The sequence below is a fragment of the Colletes gigas genome, unplaced genomic scaffold (assembly GCF_013123115.1).
Source record: "Colletes gigas isolate AHSC1104 unplaced genomic scaffold, ASM1312311v1 Colletes_gigas_Sc00004, whole genome shotgun sequence".
Lineage (NCBI taxonomy): Eukaryota > Metazoa > Arthropoda > Insecta > Hymenoptera > Colletidae > Colletes > Colletes gigas.
In genome coordinates, this window is record NW_025106633.1 from 5,449,563 (window position 1) to 5,470,076 (window position 20,514).

At 47.3% G+C, this 20,514-nt stretch overlaps 1 protein-coding gene across 1 annotated transcript in view; it reads left to right on the forward strand.

The window, feature by feature from the left end:
* LOC122405258 overlaps nucleotides 1-20,514 on the forward strand; it is a 60,836-nt gene that overhangs the window by 21,178 nt on the left and 19,144 nt on the right. The window contains exon 2 of the mRNA XM_043409858.1: nucleotides 16,655-16,746. Coding sequence (XP_043265793.1) covers nucleotides 16,655-16,746 — 92 coding nt within the window. The remainder of the gene's footprint in view (nucleotides 1-16,654; nucleotides 16,747-20,514) is intronic.

Genomic DNA, 20,514 nt, shown 5'->3' on the forward strand with positions numbered 1-20,514 from the left:
CGCGTCGAGCGAATCGGCGCGTTTCGCAGGCGATTCGCGGGTCACGTGCGCGCGTCGGGCTCGGTAACCGTTTACTCTCGTTTTATTGCGATCGTGTACCGTTAGAACGAGCAACGTCGAGACCTAAAACCCCGTCGACCGGGTGCCTCCGGTTCCAACACGTGCCCCCATATTACCGGGAACAACAAACCGTGCGCCGGCTGCGTGCACATCCAGTCGACGATGGAAAGTCGATAAAACGTCGGCGAAGCCAACGAACCTGCCACCGTGAGTCATCGTCGTCGTCTCGCACCTAACGAGGCGCCCGCTAAATCGGGCTCACCTCGGTCGTGCCCGTTCCCGCAAGATCGCCTTGCTCGAATTTCGACCATCGATCGTCAACCGGACCGCTTCTTGACCGATCAAATACTCCAAACCCACCGGATCGACGAAAACTAATCCCCCACGAAATCCCCTCGATCTTTCGCGGACACGTTCCAGCAATGTTTGTCGTCCTCCGGAATCACTGTTCTTCGTCCTATTTGCGAACGATATTTCGATTTCGTTACAGTCAAAATTACTCGAGGTTTTATGTTTGCCCACGAACAATTACGAATCTGATACTCCTCTCCTGCCATTTCATAGCAAGTCACCCCAAAGACAATACTTCTGTAATACGAATTTCATATTATTGTAGTTGAATAGTTCTAATAACGATTAAAGATAGCACCGAGAGACCAATGAACACCAAGATTCTATAGGCCAAATAGTGTGTCTAAATTATAATCCCCGTTGATCGTAAAAGAAAGAAAAGAGTCGTCCGTGCAGCGATGCGTCGCGGATCCACGCAATAACGCGATTGTTGTTGCGGTTCCACGCGACTCTGAGAAATTTTCAGCGACGTTGCGGCACCGAGAGAGGCTCCGACGGCCTGGAAATCCGGTTAACGTCGTCCACCGGTTATCCTATTATCATGCAAATGTCGCCAGGTAAATTCGGTCGCGACGCGGCAGACCGGTGCGTTCCCGCGCGGCTCGTAATTACGCGCTGCGTCATCATTAAGGTACGGGGCTCGCAAGAAGCGCCGCGCGCGGTTTAATTAAAGCCGTTGTAAATAACGCGAGCTCCTCGGCCTCTCGCGACAGTCTCCAACTCCGAACTCTCAGCGTTGATTAACATGCGGAATAACGCGTCGCGACGTCACGCGTTAATTATCGCACGCGGAGCGGACGCTTCGACGTCCAACGCTTATATCTCCCGGTTCGGTAATTTCCCGTCGGTGCTTTTAGGAGGATCGTTTCGAGTTCTGTCGCAAAATGGTCGCACGTCGGTCGGCCTTAATTCGAGCACGGCGCTCGTTAAACCGAGGATGCGTCGCAATTTTGCGCTTCCGATCGGCGCTCTTCGTTTTTCGTCCACCGTTTCTCGACGATACACGATGTTGCTTTGGAACCGCTACCCTCAAAGCAAGGGGCAGGTACAAAATTATAGAAATATAGTCCAAGATTAATATGTTGAAATATAGTTTAATTTAATTGATTTTTACCAAATTAGTAGATGGAAATCAACTTTCCTTTAAAGCATTTAAAAAATAATTAACTAATGCAGGATCACATAAATTTTCAATAATCAATTTGAGAGTTAAGTTCGTGTTTCCTGCATCTTTGCTAGAAACGGGACTTCGTTGAAAAGAACGGCGCCACTAATCCCGTATAGAATGAAGTTTGCTTTCTTAGCAAATCGCGCAGAATCCGTGGAATTTCGAAGCGTTTTAGAATCTGAAAATCTCTTTAACCCCGACACGCGTTCTCGATATCGGTCGATCGATCGAATGAAATTTCGAATCACGTAACGCGTACGTGGCCAAAAAATTGTGTATGCTAGGGACCCGTGCGCCTAGAAGAAGCGATCCTCGGGAGCAGCCGTTTCCAGAAGACCCAGGAAAGTTAAATAAATTATTTTATTTTATCGATAGTCGAAACCTTTGAAATACGTTTTAAACACGGAAATAATACGTTTCGTTAATTAACGAGTGTCCGTTTAAATAACCGTATCCATTCCGCGCGGTTCCGGGTAAAATGCGAGGGTTTTCGCGCGAGTTTGCTTCCTGTCCGCGAGAGTTCCCTCGGTTATATTAATTAAATGTAAATGGAATGAAATATTAATTCATTCCTGTATTTTATTTCCGCACCATCGCGATATGGACGATCCGCGGGGAAGGAATGTTGTTCGTTTAATTAAGCGAATCGTAAGAGGACACCGAGATCCAGGGTGAAATTGCACCGTCGGAAAGTGAAATACCTCGCGGATCGATACTCGTGGACGAGGACCGTCGCGGTAAAATTTCGAGGGTTGGTCGACGTTGTTTCTTCCCAGCCACTCTCTCAAGACACTCGAAAATACTTATTTTGGCAAGAAGTTGGCGAGGAGTTCGACGCTTAACGCTTTCTCCTCGAGAAACTGTCGTTCCGGTCGCTCGAACGCGAACGAAACTATAGTGCGCTTTCATTTTTTTAAAAACGATCGAAGGATGCACCGTGGGTTACATTTTGATGCATTGATGCGATCGAATAAATGCACAGCCATTCCAATTTGCCTACACAATGTTTTTCTATCTCTAAACGTTTTGAGAATACCGTTAGTTTGCGCGGTACACACGGTATAAAAATGCTTGAACGCAATTCTCTGGTACAGTTTATTCAGTTTCTGGTTCGATCAGCGTCCGCCATGACGATCAACAAATCACAGAGCCAACGTTCCGACGTATCGGAATTGACATTTACAGATTTATCCGTATTCCATCACGGACAGTTACACGTCGAGTAAAATGCGTTATTAATTCAAAGGTCGAATTATAATTTCATAATGCAAACTGAATTGATCGTTTGTCTTCGCGGATTGACGCAGCCCCTAGAGATTTAATAGATATCGATTGAAGTTAACGAGTTAAACGTGGAAAATTAGCGTGACAGCCAGCGTGTTAAAGAAACTGAATTAATTTCCGAATTCGTCAGATTGAGAAATAGATATATGTGTAAATAACAGAGAAGATGCAACAATTCTTGAAAAATGCATCAACAGACATCTCCAAGAATAATAATGCTCGTAATTCATCCATTTAGAAGTTTATACAGTGTCGTTAGATCGCAATTTTCTTATTAGCCAACGTATTAATCTCGAGAGTCCGTCCGTAATCGATTTGTAATTATGGTTGTTAACGGTCGGAGAGTTACCGGTTTCGTAGGAAGCCTTCTCGAGAAGTGTCGTATCTTGTCCAACAACGCTTCGTACTTGCAGCGTGGGGGGTACGCTATCGTCGCATACTTAAGATACGCGGAAGAACCACAGGGAAACGCATAAAGTTCGAAGCGCGGAGAGGCCATTGAATTCTGATATAGACTTTCGAAAGAAAGTTAGGACTTTCATAGAGGCGTAAAGTGCGCGATTAAAACGTTCTCGAAAACTTAAAGTGGAATCTACGAATATCCCAAGATCGAGAACAATGTTCATAGAAGGTATCTTCTCTCTGTCTTATTTTCTGTTGCTTACATAAAAAGAAGTTCGTGTATGACACAGTAAAATTTCGATTATCCCGCATACTCACACACGCACATTATATTTTCGGTAAAGAATTTTTTCCTCGAAAGTGCGTAGGATTTCGAGGGTATGTGTATTGACCAAAAATGATTGCAATTGACCTCTACAAACGAAAATAATTTTTCCAGAACGATTTGAAATTTTTTAATTTCACCGAAAAACTTCACACCTACTCGAATTTTTTTCTAGAAAGTGGGTAGGATTTCGGGGGTATGTCTATTCACAAAAAATGATTGTATTTGACCCCAGAATCTAGAAATAATTTTTTTAGAACGATTTGAAATTTTTTTTTTTGTCGAAAAATTTCACATCTTTTCGAATTTTTTTCACGAAAGTGCGTAGGATTACGGGGGTATGTCTATTCACAAAAAATGATTGTATTTGACCCCAGAACCTAGAAATAATTTTTTTAGCACGATTTGAAATTTTTTTTTTTCGTCGACGAATTTCACATCTTTTCGAATTTTTTTCTCGAAAGTGCGTAGGATTTCAAGGGTATGTCTATTCACCAAAAATGATTGTAATTGTCCCCTACAACGAAAACTAATTTTTTTAGAACGATTTAAAATTTTTTTTCTTCGCCGAAAAATTTAGGCACCTACCCCCTGTCGATTTTTCTTAAAAATTTGTTTTCTTGGAAAAACTCTTTGATGCGAATAGAAAAAAGAATTTCATGGAGCGCCGAATAGATGGACATTCTTGTTGCAGAATTCGAATGGCGGAACGTGTTCGGGCGACTCGTTCCCAGCGTAAAGTCTGGCGTTCGCACGCGCGATAAGTCGGTAACGATGATAAATCGTAACGACGACGATTAGGGAAAATCGATGTCCATTTGGCAGAGGGGTGGATCAGGATCGCGGGAATGGTCCACGCCGGTTCACGGCTTCGATCGTTGCAGCATCCGTTTTCAGGAGCCAACGAGAGCGAACTATTAGCTGTTTAGCGAGCTCTCTGCGCCCGCATCCGATAAATTCTATCGCGTGTAATTGATCGTAATTCGTGGTTAGCGACCGCCTCCTCGATCCCTTCCGACTCTTACGGATCAGAATTGGCTTTTCGAGGCCGTCGATCCTCCCGACTGGCGTTCAATTCTCGCCGTCTCGTGCATGCGAATTCGAACCGATTCGGAAATTGAAACTCGTTGCTTTCCAGGAGTGACCAACGATAGGAACGGGGGGGAGGAACAGAGTGACTAACGGTGGCCCGCGGGCAAACCGGTGGTTTTCGACGGACGTGACGGGCCCGGAGATCGATAACAGTCGCGTTCCTCGGCCGATTCTGATCCCCGAAATTGTCAGAGGCGCCGTTGGGGCGCGCGATCCCCAATTCGGTAACCTCGAGGTTCCACGAAGCGTAACGCACCGCGTGCATCGACGTAGAAAAAGAGGAGACGAACGGGAACGAAACAGGAGAGAAAGAGGGATCCCGACTGGTCGCGTGGGCGTGTGTAGGTGCGAGCGGTCGCGCGTACACAAGCGCGTTTTATATTGGGCGTGTGTCATCGCCCCGCTCTTCTCGCTACTACGCGTCCTGAACGCATAAGAGCCCTTTCAACGATCCTGGAGCCGCTTTCCTTCGTGCGTCGCTGCGCGTTTCCCTTCGTTTTTTGCTAATTAGCTTTTGCCTCAGCGTCCTTGATGCATTTTCTTTTCGCGAGCCAGACCCCGCGAGAAGCTGAAACCGACCCGTCGGAGTGCCTCCCTTCCTTGGACTACCCCGATTTTTCTTTTTTTAATTCACTTTCCGTGCCCGCGGACCCGGCAACACGCTCACCTTCGATCCGAACGAAAAATCTGCTTCGTATTTTCCGAGGTTATTAAACCGTGCGCGGATTGTTTAATCTAGCGATGCTCGCAGCACCGTTTCCAGCCGGATGTTGTTTAAAACGCAGTTCGTTGGCTGAAAAAACAAAATGAAAATTAAATGTCGGGTTACCGCCGACGGGCTGTCACGGTCCCATGGAAATCATAAATCGATGACAACACGCGTCCGTTATTTCAACTTTCAGTTCAGCTCGTCTGCAGGCAAACGTAACACTCGACTCTACTTCAAAATTTGAGTCTGAAATGTACCACGTGCGTGAAACTCTGGGTCCGTATTAACCCGAACCTGAATTGCCATTATTTCATATGTTTGTATAAGGTTTCCAATTAAAATTTCGCGTCGTTTTAATATTCTCGTTAGTAAAAAGTAAAACGATTCTTCGAAAAACAAGAGGGAACTAAACGAAATTAATTTGACCGGGAAGTCCTCGTCGGTGAAAAGAATATCTGCGGCGTAGAAACAGGACGTCGGCTCGTGAAAATAGAAAATAATTAAAGGAGAAAACCGAGAAGCAACCGGTCTTCGTCTCGTTATCGAAAATCCATTACTGGCATCGCGTTTCTCGTTCGACCGGGGTCGCTGCTCTCATCCCGCTAATGGTCGCTGGCCGCATCCTCGAAACTTTGCAACCCCCGAGCGACGCCGTCGTCTATCCGTCTCTTAGGCAGCTTAACGATGCCTAATTACCGCCTCGATTAATCACTCACGGTTGTTCGTTATCGTCCAGCAACCGTGTACGCGTGTTCGCAGCGAAACAACCGATTTCCAACGCTTTTCGACGACTTCACGACGATCGTCCCAGGTCCGGAAGCATCTTTCGTGCACGACGTTCAAACGGACGCGGCAATAGCGAAGATACGTTATCCGAGGTGAAGCTGATAACACGGACCAGGCGATGATAATAACGAGATGATAGGCGACCCACGCTTTTCCTGGCACGCGCGATTCGCTCGAACTTGAATCCCTCTTTCACAGAGTCGAAGCTTTCGAGCTTTTCGTTAACGTAGTTTGGTATTTCTTAACCTTTTCGGATGCTGTGATAGTCAAGAAAGTAATATATCCTTTTCGGTCCTTTTTTAATCACAGTTTTCAAATTGCCTCCGCCAGTTTGAATAGCGAATGTGTACCATAACGTTTTCAATTTACATACGCTAACGATTGTGTACTTTCATTACTCGTCGTTAGTGGACGTTGTTTATTGTAGGAAAATGTGTGCACCTGTGTGTCTGTGTTACAAAGTGAAAGCAGTGGTAAGGGTGGGGCTCGCGGTATGTTTACGCTTGACTCATTAACCCCCTCCACACATCGGTCGTATGCGAGATATTGTTGCTAGCTGTAATTCGTGCGATATTTTTGGTTCCTTAAACTTTGGTACACTTCTATAGAAAACGTCACTTGCAAACTAATTGTATCTTTACGAGTAAAAAATTCTATTGATAGAAAAATACGAAAAATCAAATAAATATTGGACCCTGGATTTTTAAGACATCAGTTTCATACCCAAAGGGTTGGAACTTGGAACATAGTAGCAACTAAATGTGGTATAGCTTTTATTTTTAGGTTGGACTATCGAATGATAATGTCTACCACGATTCCACGATTTTGCAACGAGGTTAAATTTTCTATAGTGGTTCGTAATTATGGTCAAGAATAGATACGTTGACCTACTCTGCCAGCCGCTACCCTTCGGGAACTTGCGTTACAATTTTGTCGAAGTGTACAGTATTATACTTAAACGCAGTGGAAGATCGACTACGGATAATAAATCTCGGTAATAATTTCGACAATATCGTCGACAAAGATATGGAAGAGTATGATCCGTAGTCCATTAAGAACACACAGAGCAGCCAATGTGGCTGGCACGGCTCGGCTAATCTCGTAAATATTGGTTCTATCGAACACTGATTCGGGCGATTATATTATCGAATTTCCCGCACCCCGGGTTTAACCACCGCGAATATCGGCTGAAATCGGAACGCGAAAATACAAATCAATTGCCGGCGTATCGATTACCAATTCGTTAGAGACATTATTCGTCCGTATCCGACATAATTACGCGAGAATATCTTAAATTGGACGGGCCAATTACTTTTGTGGCTGTCCACGAGTTGTTCGAGTCGAGGATAGCTTCTCCGGAATGATCGATGTATCGTTTGTGCACCGAAGAGCTCTCATTCGGGTCGCCATTATTATTCATAACGTTCGCGGATGAATATTTCTGAAATTTCACTTGTAGAAGACACGGTTGAATCTTTATTAAATTTCCCGATAGAAAGTGAGAATTAACGGGAACCAGAATGCAGCGCGGAAATAAGGGGTAAAAGTGGCGGAGAAAGGGGAGGGAAACTCAACGTTATTTTTGGATTCGAAAAACAGAGTCGCGTCCGCCCTGCTCGCGACGAACCTCCGGAATATCGACGCCCGAGCGTCGTCGTCGAGCCAGCTTCGACGATTTGCCGTAAGATCGGCGGAATTATGGCTCGATTCGGGATGCTTTATGGCCGTTGCCTAGCGTTGTCCTCGGAAACGCTTCCCAACTGATTCCCCAGCCAGCTATATAGGATATTCCGTGAAAAGCTTTCTCCATCCCTTCGATTCAACGTTCGAAGTCGAATAGAATTTTCGTCGTCGGCTCTCCAATTCCGGGTGTTCTCTGGCTCGTGGAACTCGCTGAATGCCGTTTTTCACGGATTCGTTCGCGTCACGGGAGCTTTCATTACGGCCGGCGATTTAATCGGAACTTTCGAACTCGTTTCGATATTGGAAATCGAACGGCCGGGAATCGCGTCGACCGACGCTCCCGAATTTCGGGGGAAATCTGGAAAATCCTCCCGACCTCCTCGAGACGACGAAAGATCGCTGGAGTTTCGAGAAACAACTTTCGAAACTTGGTGAACATATTTGAACGGACTGAAAGTCTCTAATAAAAAATATCCGCAGTCGGTGTTGAATAAATCTGTTCCCGGTCAAATGAACGGAGAGACAAAATGTCTGCCCGTTCGACCACGGTGTGCATTCGACTGCCCGATATGGTTGCATCGAGCTTTCTCTCCCTCCTCCCGGCCATTCTCTTTTCCTTTTTGCAAACGGCTCCCGCATCCGATTGGAGGACCGTCGGTTGAAATCTAAGGCGTCGCGAGCCGCATTCAAGCATCCAAGAGATACTGGTTTCCTCTTTTTCAGGCCCGACTGGCCCTTAGTTTCCAAATGCCCCTCGTACGAAGTAGCAAACAGCTGGGAAGCCTCGATCCACGCCACCAATTAACCCTGGAAAGCCGAAGGGGAGCTTATCGACCCTATCGGTCCAGAAAATCTTCAAAGTGTGCTGTTACCTCCGCATGGAATGTTTCTGAAAAATTCTGTTCAACCCTCCGAGACTCCGGACCTAGATCAGAAGATTAACCCTAGACTGGCGTCTCTCGCATCTTTAGAATTTTGAATCGTGTCAATAAGGAGATGGTGAAGAAATAGTTACGCATCGCGGCTAAGCAAACTCGGGTTTTATCGTCTGACGGGATATCGGAAACCTCTGGCGGCGCAAATAAGGTTATTGATAATAATTATCGGCGTGTTTCGTGTTGCTTCCCGTCTCAGGAATTCAACTCGAAGTCTCCGTGTTCACGATCGCGTTGCTTTTTCTACAAAATTCCTTAACGATATTGTTAATTGGATCGTGGAAAGTTCCTTGTTAGCTATCCGCCAAACATTGAAAGGTACTTCGTGTAATCTGATATTTATAAGCACTGGAAGAAGCTCTCCATCAATATTGACAAACGCCGTATAATTAACTTCCCCGGTACTGAGTCTCGTATTCAATTATTCGATACGTACGGTTCTTTTCGCACCTGTTAATCTCGTCCGTGATCCCCGGGAATACTCGTCGATCGCTACTCTGAACTATGTCGACCATTTTGATCATATATCATCCGCTCCGTGAAAGCCGCTTCTTGCGGGGATCTAGACAGAATTTAATAGTCTGTCCACGCTGCGAGTACGCGTACCAATTTATCTTCGTTTCGTAAAATTAGAAAAACGAAACAACTAGGTAATAAAATCATTTGATCTCATCGAGGACCGGAAAACGTAGCATAAAGATCCAAAGTAGAATCACTTTCACGTATTTAACTACGAAACTTCGTGTTACTTTTTAGTATTACAAATCGTTTTTCGTTGACTGAAAGAAACCGTGGATCGAAAGCGGAAGTAACACCGCGAAATTCGAGGCAACGGAACGAGATCGAGAGAACAAAGGAGGAAGAAACGAGGTGGAAGGGGCGGGTGCGGTTCCAGGGACGTTAATCCAAGACGCGAAACCACCACTTGACGCCTATTTACGGCAATTAACCCGGCCCGCGTTGACGAACTTGAACTCCCCAGTTAATTGGATGCGCCGCAGACGTCCAACCGTCTCGTCCTCCGGTCCCCTGCCCCCAGCGGGAGAAATTTATTCGCCCGACCTGTCCCTTCGACGTGAATTCACTCGAGGGAGCACGACGAGCTCACCTGGTGGCCGATCGAACCGGGTAATTTCGAGCCGCGAGTCCAATTTCAATCATTCGACTCCTCGAGGCGTTTTCCAGCATCGAGGAAAAATTCGAGAAACTCGAGATTTTCGTCGGGTCGAGTCCTCCAGGGGGTCGTGGTTCGCCCCCACGGTCGAACGAACCCGTTAATTCGGGTTTTCGATCGACCTCTGCCCGGTGGAACTTTCGTCCGTCGATCGTGCAGACCCTTTTCGCGAGCCCTCGGCAATCTCATCGACGAAAGGGTGCACGTGTCGAAAGGGAGGAGGCGGGAGGAAAGTGAGTTGAAAGCGAAATTGAAATACAAGGGAGGTCGTTCCACAACGGACCGATTTTCGCTGTTTGATGGCGGGGGATTACGTCGTAATTGAAACGCAAGGTAGCGTATGCGAAATTGGGAGAGGCTTAAGTCATCTGCTGGTATCGAGTTTGTTTAAGAGACACGAGATGTTAAATATTGCAACTTTATTTTGAATTTTCCTTGATCGGCGTCGAAATCACCCGGAATGCCGTCTAAAAATAAAGATTCGGACACGGTTGCTTTAAAAAGAAACAGCTTTAAAATCCTTTATCCGCTCGTGTCCACTCGAACGTCCATCATCGTCGCTCGAGAGGCTACGGAAACCATAGCACGGATCCAGAAGCTCGTGTACAAGGAATTTCCGGCTCGAAATAAAAGCTACGTCTCGCGAAAGCTTCGGAAATACAAAATGTGTGAGCGATATTTTGATTTATAAAACAGAGAAGATACTAATTTCTGTATCGTTTGGTGGTCGGGCGCGGGGAAGGCGGATACGGCCTCTTTTGCACGCGGGATTTCCGGTACGCGGTGGAAAGCCCGCAAAGAGGATTACTCCGATGCTGTTCCGACAAATCCCGTTTCGGATCCGGAACAAAGGGATCAGCGAATTAAAAAAAAAAAAAAAAAATCGCTGGAAAAAGAGGAACTGTCGGGGGATGTGCGCGCACAGCATTTTCGGGGCGTTAAAATTCCGCTCGCGGACGGATCCGCACGCGCGGGCTGCGATTCCGCAGACGGAAAAAGAGGAAGACGACGGGGCAACCGAAGGCGATTCGAGAGGTCGATAGAGAGAACGGGCACGGCGGTAAATCGATTTCACGCTCGCGTTGCTCGCTTGATACGCTCGAGCGCAAATTAATCCGGTAAACGCGGCTGAATCGTCTGCGGAAAATACGCGCGGCGGGAATGCTCCGGGAATCGTTGAAACCAACGCCGCCGGGGCGAAGCCAACCCGGAGGATCAGCCACCGTGGGTCTTCGATGGCGAGAAACGATTTTATTCTCACTGATTGAAACTATTTTTGGTCTCTGATAGAAATTACGCAACGATAGATTGAGAAACTGTCGATACGTGGAAGGTGAAATTTGAAACAATAATATCACGTACGCGTGACAGCGGCCGTCGGAACGTTAACGTCGAAGACATTATCGGGAAAAGTCCAGAGCCGCTTCCTTTCGTCCTTCGCGCCTCTATAATTTACAATACTGCCCGTGGCGGTTTTGGTAGCTTCCGCTAACTAGCTGTCCGCCATTGTATTGTTTCGAGAACAAAGAATCGTCCTTCGGCGTGCACGGGCCGATAGTCGATTCCAATAAATCCGGAAACCGCTCCTACGTTAGCGAAAGACTGCACTCGGGCGCAGCAGCCATATTTCAAACAAGACGTTCATTGTTAGAACTATATTTTATTTTTATAAATAGAAACGATTGTTCGATAGGTCGTAAAGCGATTCGAAAACATCCATTTGGATTTGGAAAAGAGTTACGTCCGGTCTGAGTTTTCTAGAATCGTTCGGTATTAGGATAACGAGACTAGTTTACTCAGCGGGGAACAAAGAGGGCACACGACACAGCGAACGCGAACGGAAACAGGCGAAACGGAAGCCTGTAAATACGGTACGAATTCCGTTTCAGCCAGGGTAGACGAATGGAATAGACATCAGAAGCTTGTTCAGCTTTCGGCAACCTAGACACAAGAGCCCCGAACGACGCCGTTGACGCGGAAGAGTTCGATGTTTGCGTAGGTAAATTATCGAGCAGTTCGCAACATCCGTCATGACTCACGCCGTCGGATGCCACTCTCTATCTCGGGGAACCGAACCGCCGAGTCAGCTATAATTACGAAGTTTAATTGACTAACGAGCACAGACGGGGATCGACGAAGCAGTGCAGAAATGGAGCCCTGATTGGTCCATTCACCGAGCTCGGCTTCGTTCATTCACGTTGCAATTAATTCGAAAGCGTCTAGCCCCGAGACTCTCCGGCATCCTCGATGAACAATGTTCCTCGACCGGGTAGAATCTCTCGAATCGAAGTTACGGGAATCTAAAACTATCGATACCTGCGTCTAGACGGTAATGGCGGGACCATAAGCCCCAGGGGACCTAACCCTTTGTGGTCTCATTACAACCCCCGATTCAAAGTAAAATCTTTCTACTGTTATCGATTCTATGCAAACTTGTGATATATTTTTATCATCTTTTGAAAAGAAAATCGCAGACTGCTTCGTATGGAAAATATACAGTCACTAATTGCTACGTGTTGTACGTAGGTCGAGAGCGCCGGTCACCAGTGACCACCGATCCCCTAATTGCATCGAAGGGGGTCTTTGAACGAACCGGTTGCCGAATTCGGTCGAATCTTCTCAGGCTGGCGGGTCTGGATTTCTCTCGTCGGAGGCCGCGAGGGGACACATGTGAAATCGGGATACGCCATGGCCTGGGAACACGAAACGCAGATCCGCCTCCGCATATGCCCGAACGCGCTCGCTCGCGCGTATGCGCGCTGCACACCGAATTAACGACGACCTAATTGACCGTCGCTAATTCCCTCGTCCTCGTCCTCGTCGCCGCCACTCCCTTCTGCACCGTTTTACGACGGACGTCGTTGACGCCGACAGCGTTTCTCAAACTTTTCCCTCCGTGTCTCTCGCGTACACCAAACCGCGAGTCTAACTGCAAAAACATAATACTGCTCGTCGAAAACAGCTCTCTATACTACGCCGTTGCAAAGGGAAAACTTGTTTCAGTAATTTTTATATTATAACAATTCCAAACGTTCGCAATGTGGGTTCTTAGTATTTTGTTTATGTTTGAAAACATGGAAATTGATGACAGGAACTAGAATCTATATAAATTATTCAAACTTCTGACACTTTTGAATCGTATAAGAGTTTATCGTGACGAAGATAGAACGAGATGGAATTTAACCGTGCAAAATTTTGTTGCCGTTTTCCTATTCGAGGACCGAGTCTTTACGATGGCGCTCGTTTCGCGTAGATCTCGGGATTGGATTTTACGACGGGACGATTTACCAATGACCGCGTTTAACTGTTCCCCGCGCCATTTATCACCGCGTTCTTTGCGCGAGGGGATTTCAGCCCGCGCGAACAACTGTTACTTTCTCGTATCGGGTTCATTTTATTCGCGTTAGACCTCTGTCGTTAACCCGAATTTCGTCCGGGGACAGAGATACTCGAGATAATGCCGCGTTCGCGCTCGCAAGAACGCCGCCATGGGTCGATCGATCATGGCTGCGCTCGAAATAGAGACTAGCGACGTTTTGTTCCAAAGAAAACGTACGATTTAATTTCGTCGAGCCTGAAAAACCGGGCGAATTTCTTGCGTCGCGTCGGCTGGACGCCATAAGCGGCTCCGATGGTCTCGTTTACGTTTGTTCACCGTTACGCGCGACACAGAAGATGACCTCGAGGTCGCGGCGAGAAACTGTAATGGCGGTGGCCGGAGAACTCGAGGACGCGATTATCGGCTCGTCAGGATTCGCGCCGTTGGAACAGCAACGGACCAGTTTTGATTTCCTGTCGGAACGGCAACAGGAAATTAACGACAAATCGAATACCGTAACGCGACCGACCAACCGTCGGGCTTGGGATAGCTTTAAATCCGTTAGAGGATCGGGATGCAATTAAGGCATGGATTCGCGCTTGACGTTGACCCAATTAGATCCGCGACGAATTAACGCATTTACTCCCGTGTCGCCCGTGCATGGACGGACAGGACTCCTCGCTAAGGAGAAAGTTAAAAGCTCTGTCGTTTTTTCATCAGGGAAAATCCAATTTTTACCAAATTCCGTCCCCTCCCTCGACTGGCGATGCTGAAACTCATAACAGATCCTCTTAAAAACAAATAGTTATCGGTGACACGAGTTCGGTTCGCAACAGGAAACGACCGTTGCGTTTCGCAGGACCCGAAATTGTAAAAAAATATGCAGGGGCGGTAGGGACTCTGTCGCGTGGTTTGCGTCACGGGATAAGGTTCGAGCCATCGACGCGACTCTTTCCACGCGTACATTTGGCCCGGGGCTTTTTGCTCCGCGCGCGTTTTTCTCCCTTCGTCACCCTTTTGACGTCAATCTCGTTCCCATAAACGGTGCACATGTGCTCGCGCGTCGCGGACGGTTCCGCTCGCGGCATCGCCGCGCCGATCCGCGCTTTAAACGGCCAATCAAAATTCCACGGTGACCTAGTTCATCCCTGATCGACGGCTACGTTGCTTCCAGCCTCAGGACCTCGTCCGGATCGATCGTCAGCTCGATACCCTCCGAACACCTTTCTTTTTTTTTCATTGTTTAGGACCGGGCGACTTGCGTCACTCTGCAGATGCGTTCTGTACATTGATCAATTTTATTCGTCGATTGTACGAAAAAGGTCACTTTTATTGCAGAAATTGTTATTCAAACGAAAGTCTCGCGTAAGTTTTTTCTTTTTTTTTTCTTTTTCGCCTACATACGTGGAGAATTGTAATTCGAAAGTGCTCAATGGCACTTCTTTTAATTCAAGAAGAAATTCGTTAACCATAAATCGCACCACGTCGACGGTGCAAATCCACGTTGAAACGAAGTTAATGAATTGCAACGTCTCGGATTCTTGGATGCGTTTCTTCCGTAATTCGGCGGGTTCGTCCAGGGGATGCAAATTACCGTGCTCGGTTAAATCCGTGCTAACTGAATTCCTTGATAAATTCCAGCCGTCCGACGGTAGAAACTTCGCGTGGAGAAGAAACTCGAATTATTTACGCGCGGCGAGGTTCGCCGTGCTATTGTCGATGTTCTCGAGAATCCCCGTCCGATGTTTGTTGTTACAAAAAAGAGAGGGACTTTTGTGCTGGATTAAAACAGCACAAAGGCGTCGGCGCTATTTCAGTCGGAGTATAGTTTCTTTTTCCTTGTTTGCTCCGGGGGGATTCTCGCTCTGGCGTATCAAAAAATGGGTCATCTTTGAGCTCCCCCCCTCCCCCTCAATGCGACCATGACCTTCGTCGAATTTTTCGAGCTTTCAGGATTTTTTCAGCCGCGAAACGTTCCTGGGGAACGACCGAAAATTTTGCAAAGAAACGAGTCTCGTTTCTCGAATTCTTTCGTGTCGTTCTAAACGTTAAGCAGGCGCGGTGTTATTATGGTCGCGCGGCGAAGGTTCGAAAGAAAAGGTAGGATGAATTTTTTACGGATTTTTTTGCTATAAACCTCCTTAAACGCCGGTTACCGCAGCGAGGCGTGAAATGCAAGCGCGAAACGGGCAAAAGCGACGAGCAATAATTACAGCTCATTTAATACCTACGCCCGGGCGGCCCACGCTCGAGAGCGTGTACTCGACAGAATGACGAATCGCGAGCCAAGCCCTCTCCTAGCTGGAATATAACGTTGTCCGTTCCGAAGCGGACAGATTATGCATCCTCCGCGGGCGGATACCGCTTCGATCCGGCCGAATCGAGCGGAGGCTGCGCCGCGATCAAGGCCGAACGTCAAACCCCCCCGGAGCTGTTCCCTCTAATCCAGAGATATCAAACAGGCTGCCAGGCCCATTAACTTTCTGCCTCTTGCTTTATCAGCTTTTTATTTTAATCGTGTCGGACTTCCCTACGATCCTCTACCACCGCCACAAATAAAGCGACTTTCTTCGATCTTCGTGCATACGCAAAACAGTCTATCTTTTTCGATACGCAGTATTTATTTATCGAACCAACAATTCCTGTTTAAAGCTAGAAGATGGCTAGAATATTATCGACTCTTTAAAATGGCGGACGTAACCGAGGCTTCGCGATGGATGGGGAAGTGCAAATTGGCCCTCGGGGCGAACAGGAGTTTCGCATGCCCGTTCTAATCGATCAGCGGGATTATATTTAGATCTTCCTCCGTGCGCGGTTTTCGCCAGGAGTATGTTTATCTTTAATTTCCCACGTGGTTGCCGGAGGTTCAAGACCGAGGTGAAAATACCACGCGCGCGACTGTTCGCGATAACAACGAGTTTACCGTGCAGAATAAAAATAACGTTAGCCGCGTATTGTGCTCGCGGCGCGCGTCAAAAGTCGTCGAGAAGTTTGCGAAACGTGCACGGTCGCTGGAGAACGGTCGATAATCCTGGAAAACGGAAGCCCGGAGGGTCGGTCGCGTTCGCGAAAATTGGCCGAGGAGCCCTCGAGGTTCGGAGAGGCTTGTTCATTGTTGGGCTCGATGTCAAGGACTTCTGTCGATGTAATTAGCGTGGAAGCGCGCGAGCACGGCAAACGCGAGTCGCGCGAATTTCGGGACAAAAGCGTTCCCGCGGGACACTTGCCAGCGACTGAAATACTCTGTCCACCGTGCCCAGGGAACCGCTTATCCCTTCAAACGGGGCTTCCCGGCTCGTTAAAATGCGCGCTAAACGGGGACAAAGGGACGAATGTTTCTCTAACGATTTCCGCCTCTGTTTGCAGGACCGTCCCCAGATTTCAGCAGGCACACGGTGGTCAGGCCGCGCGTCTATCATGGCAGGACCAAGCGCCAGATCTCCTCGACCAAAGAAAACGTGAGTAACGTTCCTCTCCTTACTCCAAACCAACACACTCGCCCCAATCTTATTCACGAACAACGCTTTTAATTCTATGCTACTTCGTTTCAAATTATAATCTGTTAACCCCTCATCCAGTTAGCTGCTTTCGACGAGTATACTCGTCGTGAAGATATGGGCAACATTTTGTGTAACGACGAATATACTCGTCACGATGATATGAGCAAAATTTTATGTTACGACGAATATACTCGTCACGATGATATGAGCAACATTTTATGTTATGACGAGTATACTCGTCCTGAAGCAATGAGTAACATTTTGCCGTAAAGAGTAGTTACATTTTGCTGTTTAACGCGAGTAAACTTGACAGAGGAATGCATTGAAATCCTAATCGTATCGTAACCAATTCAGACTGCAAAGCCAACAGGAACTCAGCCAACTAAACCGATTCCAGCACCATCAGAGATCGCAACAGCTATCCGGTTATCTCTTAAGAACCCTCCAGTATCGAATACCGGGAAATCAGCCCCGTCGTTGAACGCGTCGATAGAAATTTGTTTTCCAACAACAGTTATTTCGTTAGCCCGATAGGTAAGAACGTAGGTGAAATTAGCGGAGAGTAATGGAGAGGCGCGAGGGCATTTTCGAGCTGTGGAGGGACTTGAAATGCAGGGCACGGGCCGTCGCGTCGTCGGGTGCAACAATTTCGATGCAAATGTCGCGTTGCGTCGGGAATACGAAATCCAAGATCGCGGCGCTAACCCAGACCTACCCTGCAGCCTAGGAGTCGAGAGATCGAGACGGAAATTCGGTTGCTGGTATCGTCGTGGATATCTGGTCCCCGGTAGCTTGCATATCGCGAGCATTCCCGTTCGACTCCCCGTTTGTGCTTAAATACGCGGTTCGGGAAAACAGATGTTACCGAGAGGCGTTTTGTACCGAGCTATTTTCGAGGCTGTTCCGTACGCTGGATCATCTCAAGAGCGCCACACCGGGCACGGAACAAAACAAACAGGGCATTCCTGCGGCATTTCTGGCGGGAGCCGATCGATATCGAGAGGCTGATCCGTAATTGAGATCGAACGAAACCACGTTTTCCCTCCGCCTGGTTGCGGTGATTTAACGTTCACGCGCGACTCTCGGTGATAACGCGCAGTACGAGGGTAAACACAGACCCCGAGGAGCGAAGTTTTACCTGTGTTCCGGCTCCTCGCGCCCACGCGTTCGCCACCGGTGCTCGTTTGTTGCCTTTTGCTGAACCATTAACGCAGACGACGGGGATAAACAAATAGCTCTGAAGCAAATTTCATTCCTTGCTCGAGCGACGATTGAAATTCACGGAACGAAAATTAGTTTAATGCGTAAACGCGAAGAAGGAATGCGAATTCCGTTTATTCGTAAAGCAGAAGACTCGACGAAGACGGCTGCGGTCGCTGTACTCGAGAACAGTGACGTTCGCGTTAATTATGGCTTGCTACAGGGCGACGTCTATTTATTAAAAACGATTATGCGAATGTCTCTTGCACGGTCCTCTTCTAAACGCGACGTTATATTAATATACATAGGTCCCGAGGAGCAAAGTTTCATTATGTTCCAACTAGTGGAGAGCTACTTGCACCCACGCGTTCGTGGCTCGGCGTTGTTTGCAAGCTTTTCGGAAGCATTAACGTAGACAGCGAGAATAAACAAATAGTCCTCCTGCACGCTATACCAGCCGCAACGCACCCAGGACCATTAATTTTGTAGCCTGTCCCATTTATTACATTACCGTTTGCTCGGAGCACATTTCGATAATTCACCGATTGATAAATTATAAACTTTAAAATTTCTTTTCCGTACTACTCTTTGGTAAACGATACGTAAACTTGGTATTATTTTACGACAACGAAGAGATCGATTAGAACGGCCTTTTAAAAAATTGTTTTATTTCCGGCGCTTCGACCTCCGAACTCCGACGCTTCCGGGAGATTTACGGATTCGACGTCGGGGGGGAAAAAAGAGGACAGAGATTAAAAGAGAACCTTTGCAGAACGCATGCGATCGACACGATCGCGGATAAACTTCCGTGGAAAAACTACCGTTCGTTCGAATGGTATCTACTTATAGCCGGGTTCGTTTGTAACAGTAGCAATCGCCTCGAACGCCGATCGAAAAAGAAAAGTACCCCGGAAGCGTCGTTCGAACGGAATCGACCCGGAGCAAAGTCGTTTCGTTCTCTTAATTCGTGGGAGGAAGCCGGGTTGTACGCGAGAATCGGGAACAAGGAAGAGAAAAAGGGGATCGTTGTAGGAACTAAGAAGTCGGTTGCCTAATACGTTGGATCCTAAACACTGGCGATCCAGCGGCGTCGACGAAACAGGGCAATTGACCTCGTTTCTCGTTATCGCGGGGAAGAATGAACGCTATCAGTGCGTCTGTCCACGGCGACGAATCTAATTTCCGGTCACGCAGTCTCGCTTACCATTCGTCGCAACTAGCTGTCGATCCTGTTCGCCAACGAGAAACACAAATCAATCTTTCTCGTATTAAAATACCTTACTCTGGAATTAATTTCGCATTTAATTTTTGGTAATAAAACAAAACAAATGCCGTGATATTTAATTCTTATTAAGAGCGGAAGTTGGCGCGCCCGAGGGCCCACGATCTCGCTGAAATTGTTTTGCACTCCAGCGATTACAGCCATCCAAATCGCGTCAAAACAGATGTATAATTCGTCGTGTAGCGAACGCGAAGTGCTCGTAAGTTTGTTTTAAGAGATCGGAGCTTCGATCGTGCCTCGGGATCGACACGCGACTACCTCGATGCTAGATCAGTTTTATTAAACGAAGACGGCGAACAGGGTTTCGCAAGATTGCCTCTTAATAGTTTGCTGGCTATGTAGCACGGCGTTAAGGGGAAACACTCGGGGCCACTCATGCTCCGCTTGCTAAGAAAGTCCGAGAGGAAAGCGAGCATATAATGAATCTCGTTAAGATACATGTATGCGTTTCATCGGTTTCAGAATCGCGTCCCTGTAAGTACCGACGGGACAAATACCGTATCGACACCTCAGAAAGATCGTTATCCTTCCTATTTGCAACTTGACGTACCCCAAAGCAGAGGAATACGGATTATTTTAAGGGGACGTACGTGACCCTTCTAACGTGGAGATATCGACATTCTACATCGTGTACCTTTCCCCCCCATTAAGTACTTTGGCGTCGAATTGCTTAAATATCATCGATATGCAGGGTTATGGGTATGGTCGTTGCGCGTAAGCCGGGCTCGTAAAACAGACGCATAGAGGATTAATAAAACGCAGTTTCCCGATCGACGAAGAGAAGTGGGCGGATTTGGAGCGAATGGAAACGAAATAAACCGCAGCCGAAGCCAATAAATCGGAGCGAGAGGTGGTCCTCGATAAAGTCTCGAGACCCTGTTTGCTAGTTTATCGTGCACCGGGCTCTGAAACCACTCGACGATAGTCCTGTCGGCGTTGTAACGCGCCCGGGAAGAAAGCAGCGAAAAGGGAGGAAAGTCTGGGTAAAGAGATTGCGTAGGTTCCTTTTATCCGGCTCACGAGTTCCCGGCCACAAAGGGAAATGGAGTGGTTTCTCTATCGCGGCCGGGCACATCCCAGATGCACTGCTTTTCGCTTAAATTTACGCGCCGATGACGAGACGGTAAACTGCAAACTCGAAGGGAAATTCGTTAAACGCATCCACAATTTAGGGCAACGATAAACGCTCGAAACTCGCATTACAATTTTTCTTTCGTTTTTCACTCTAAAGTTTAAACGTTCAG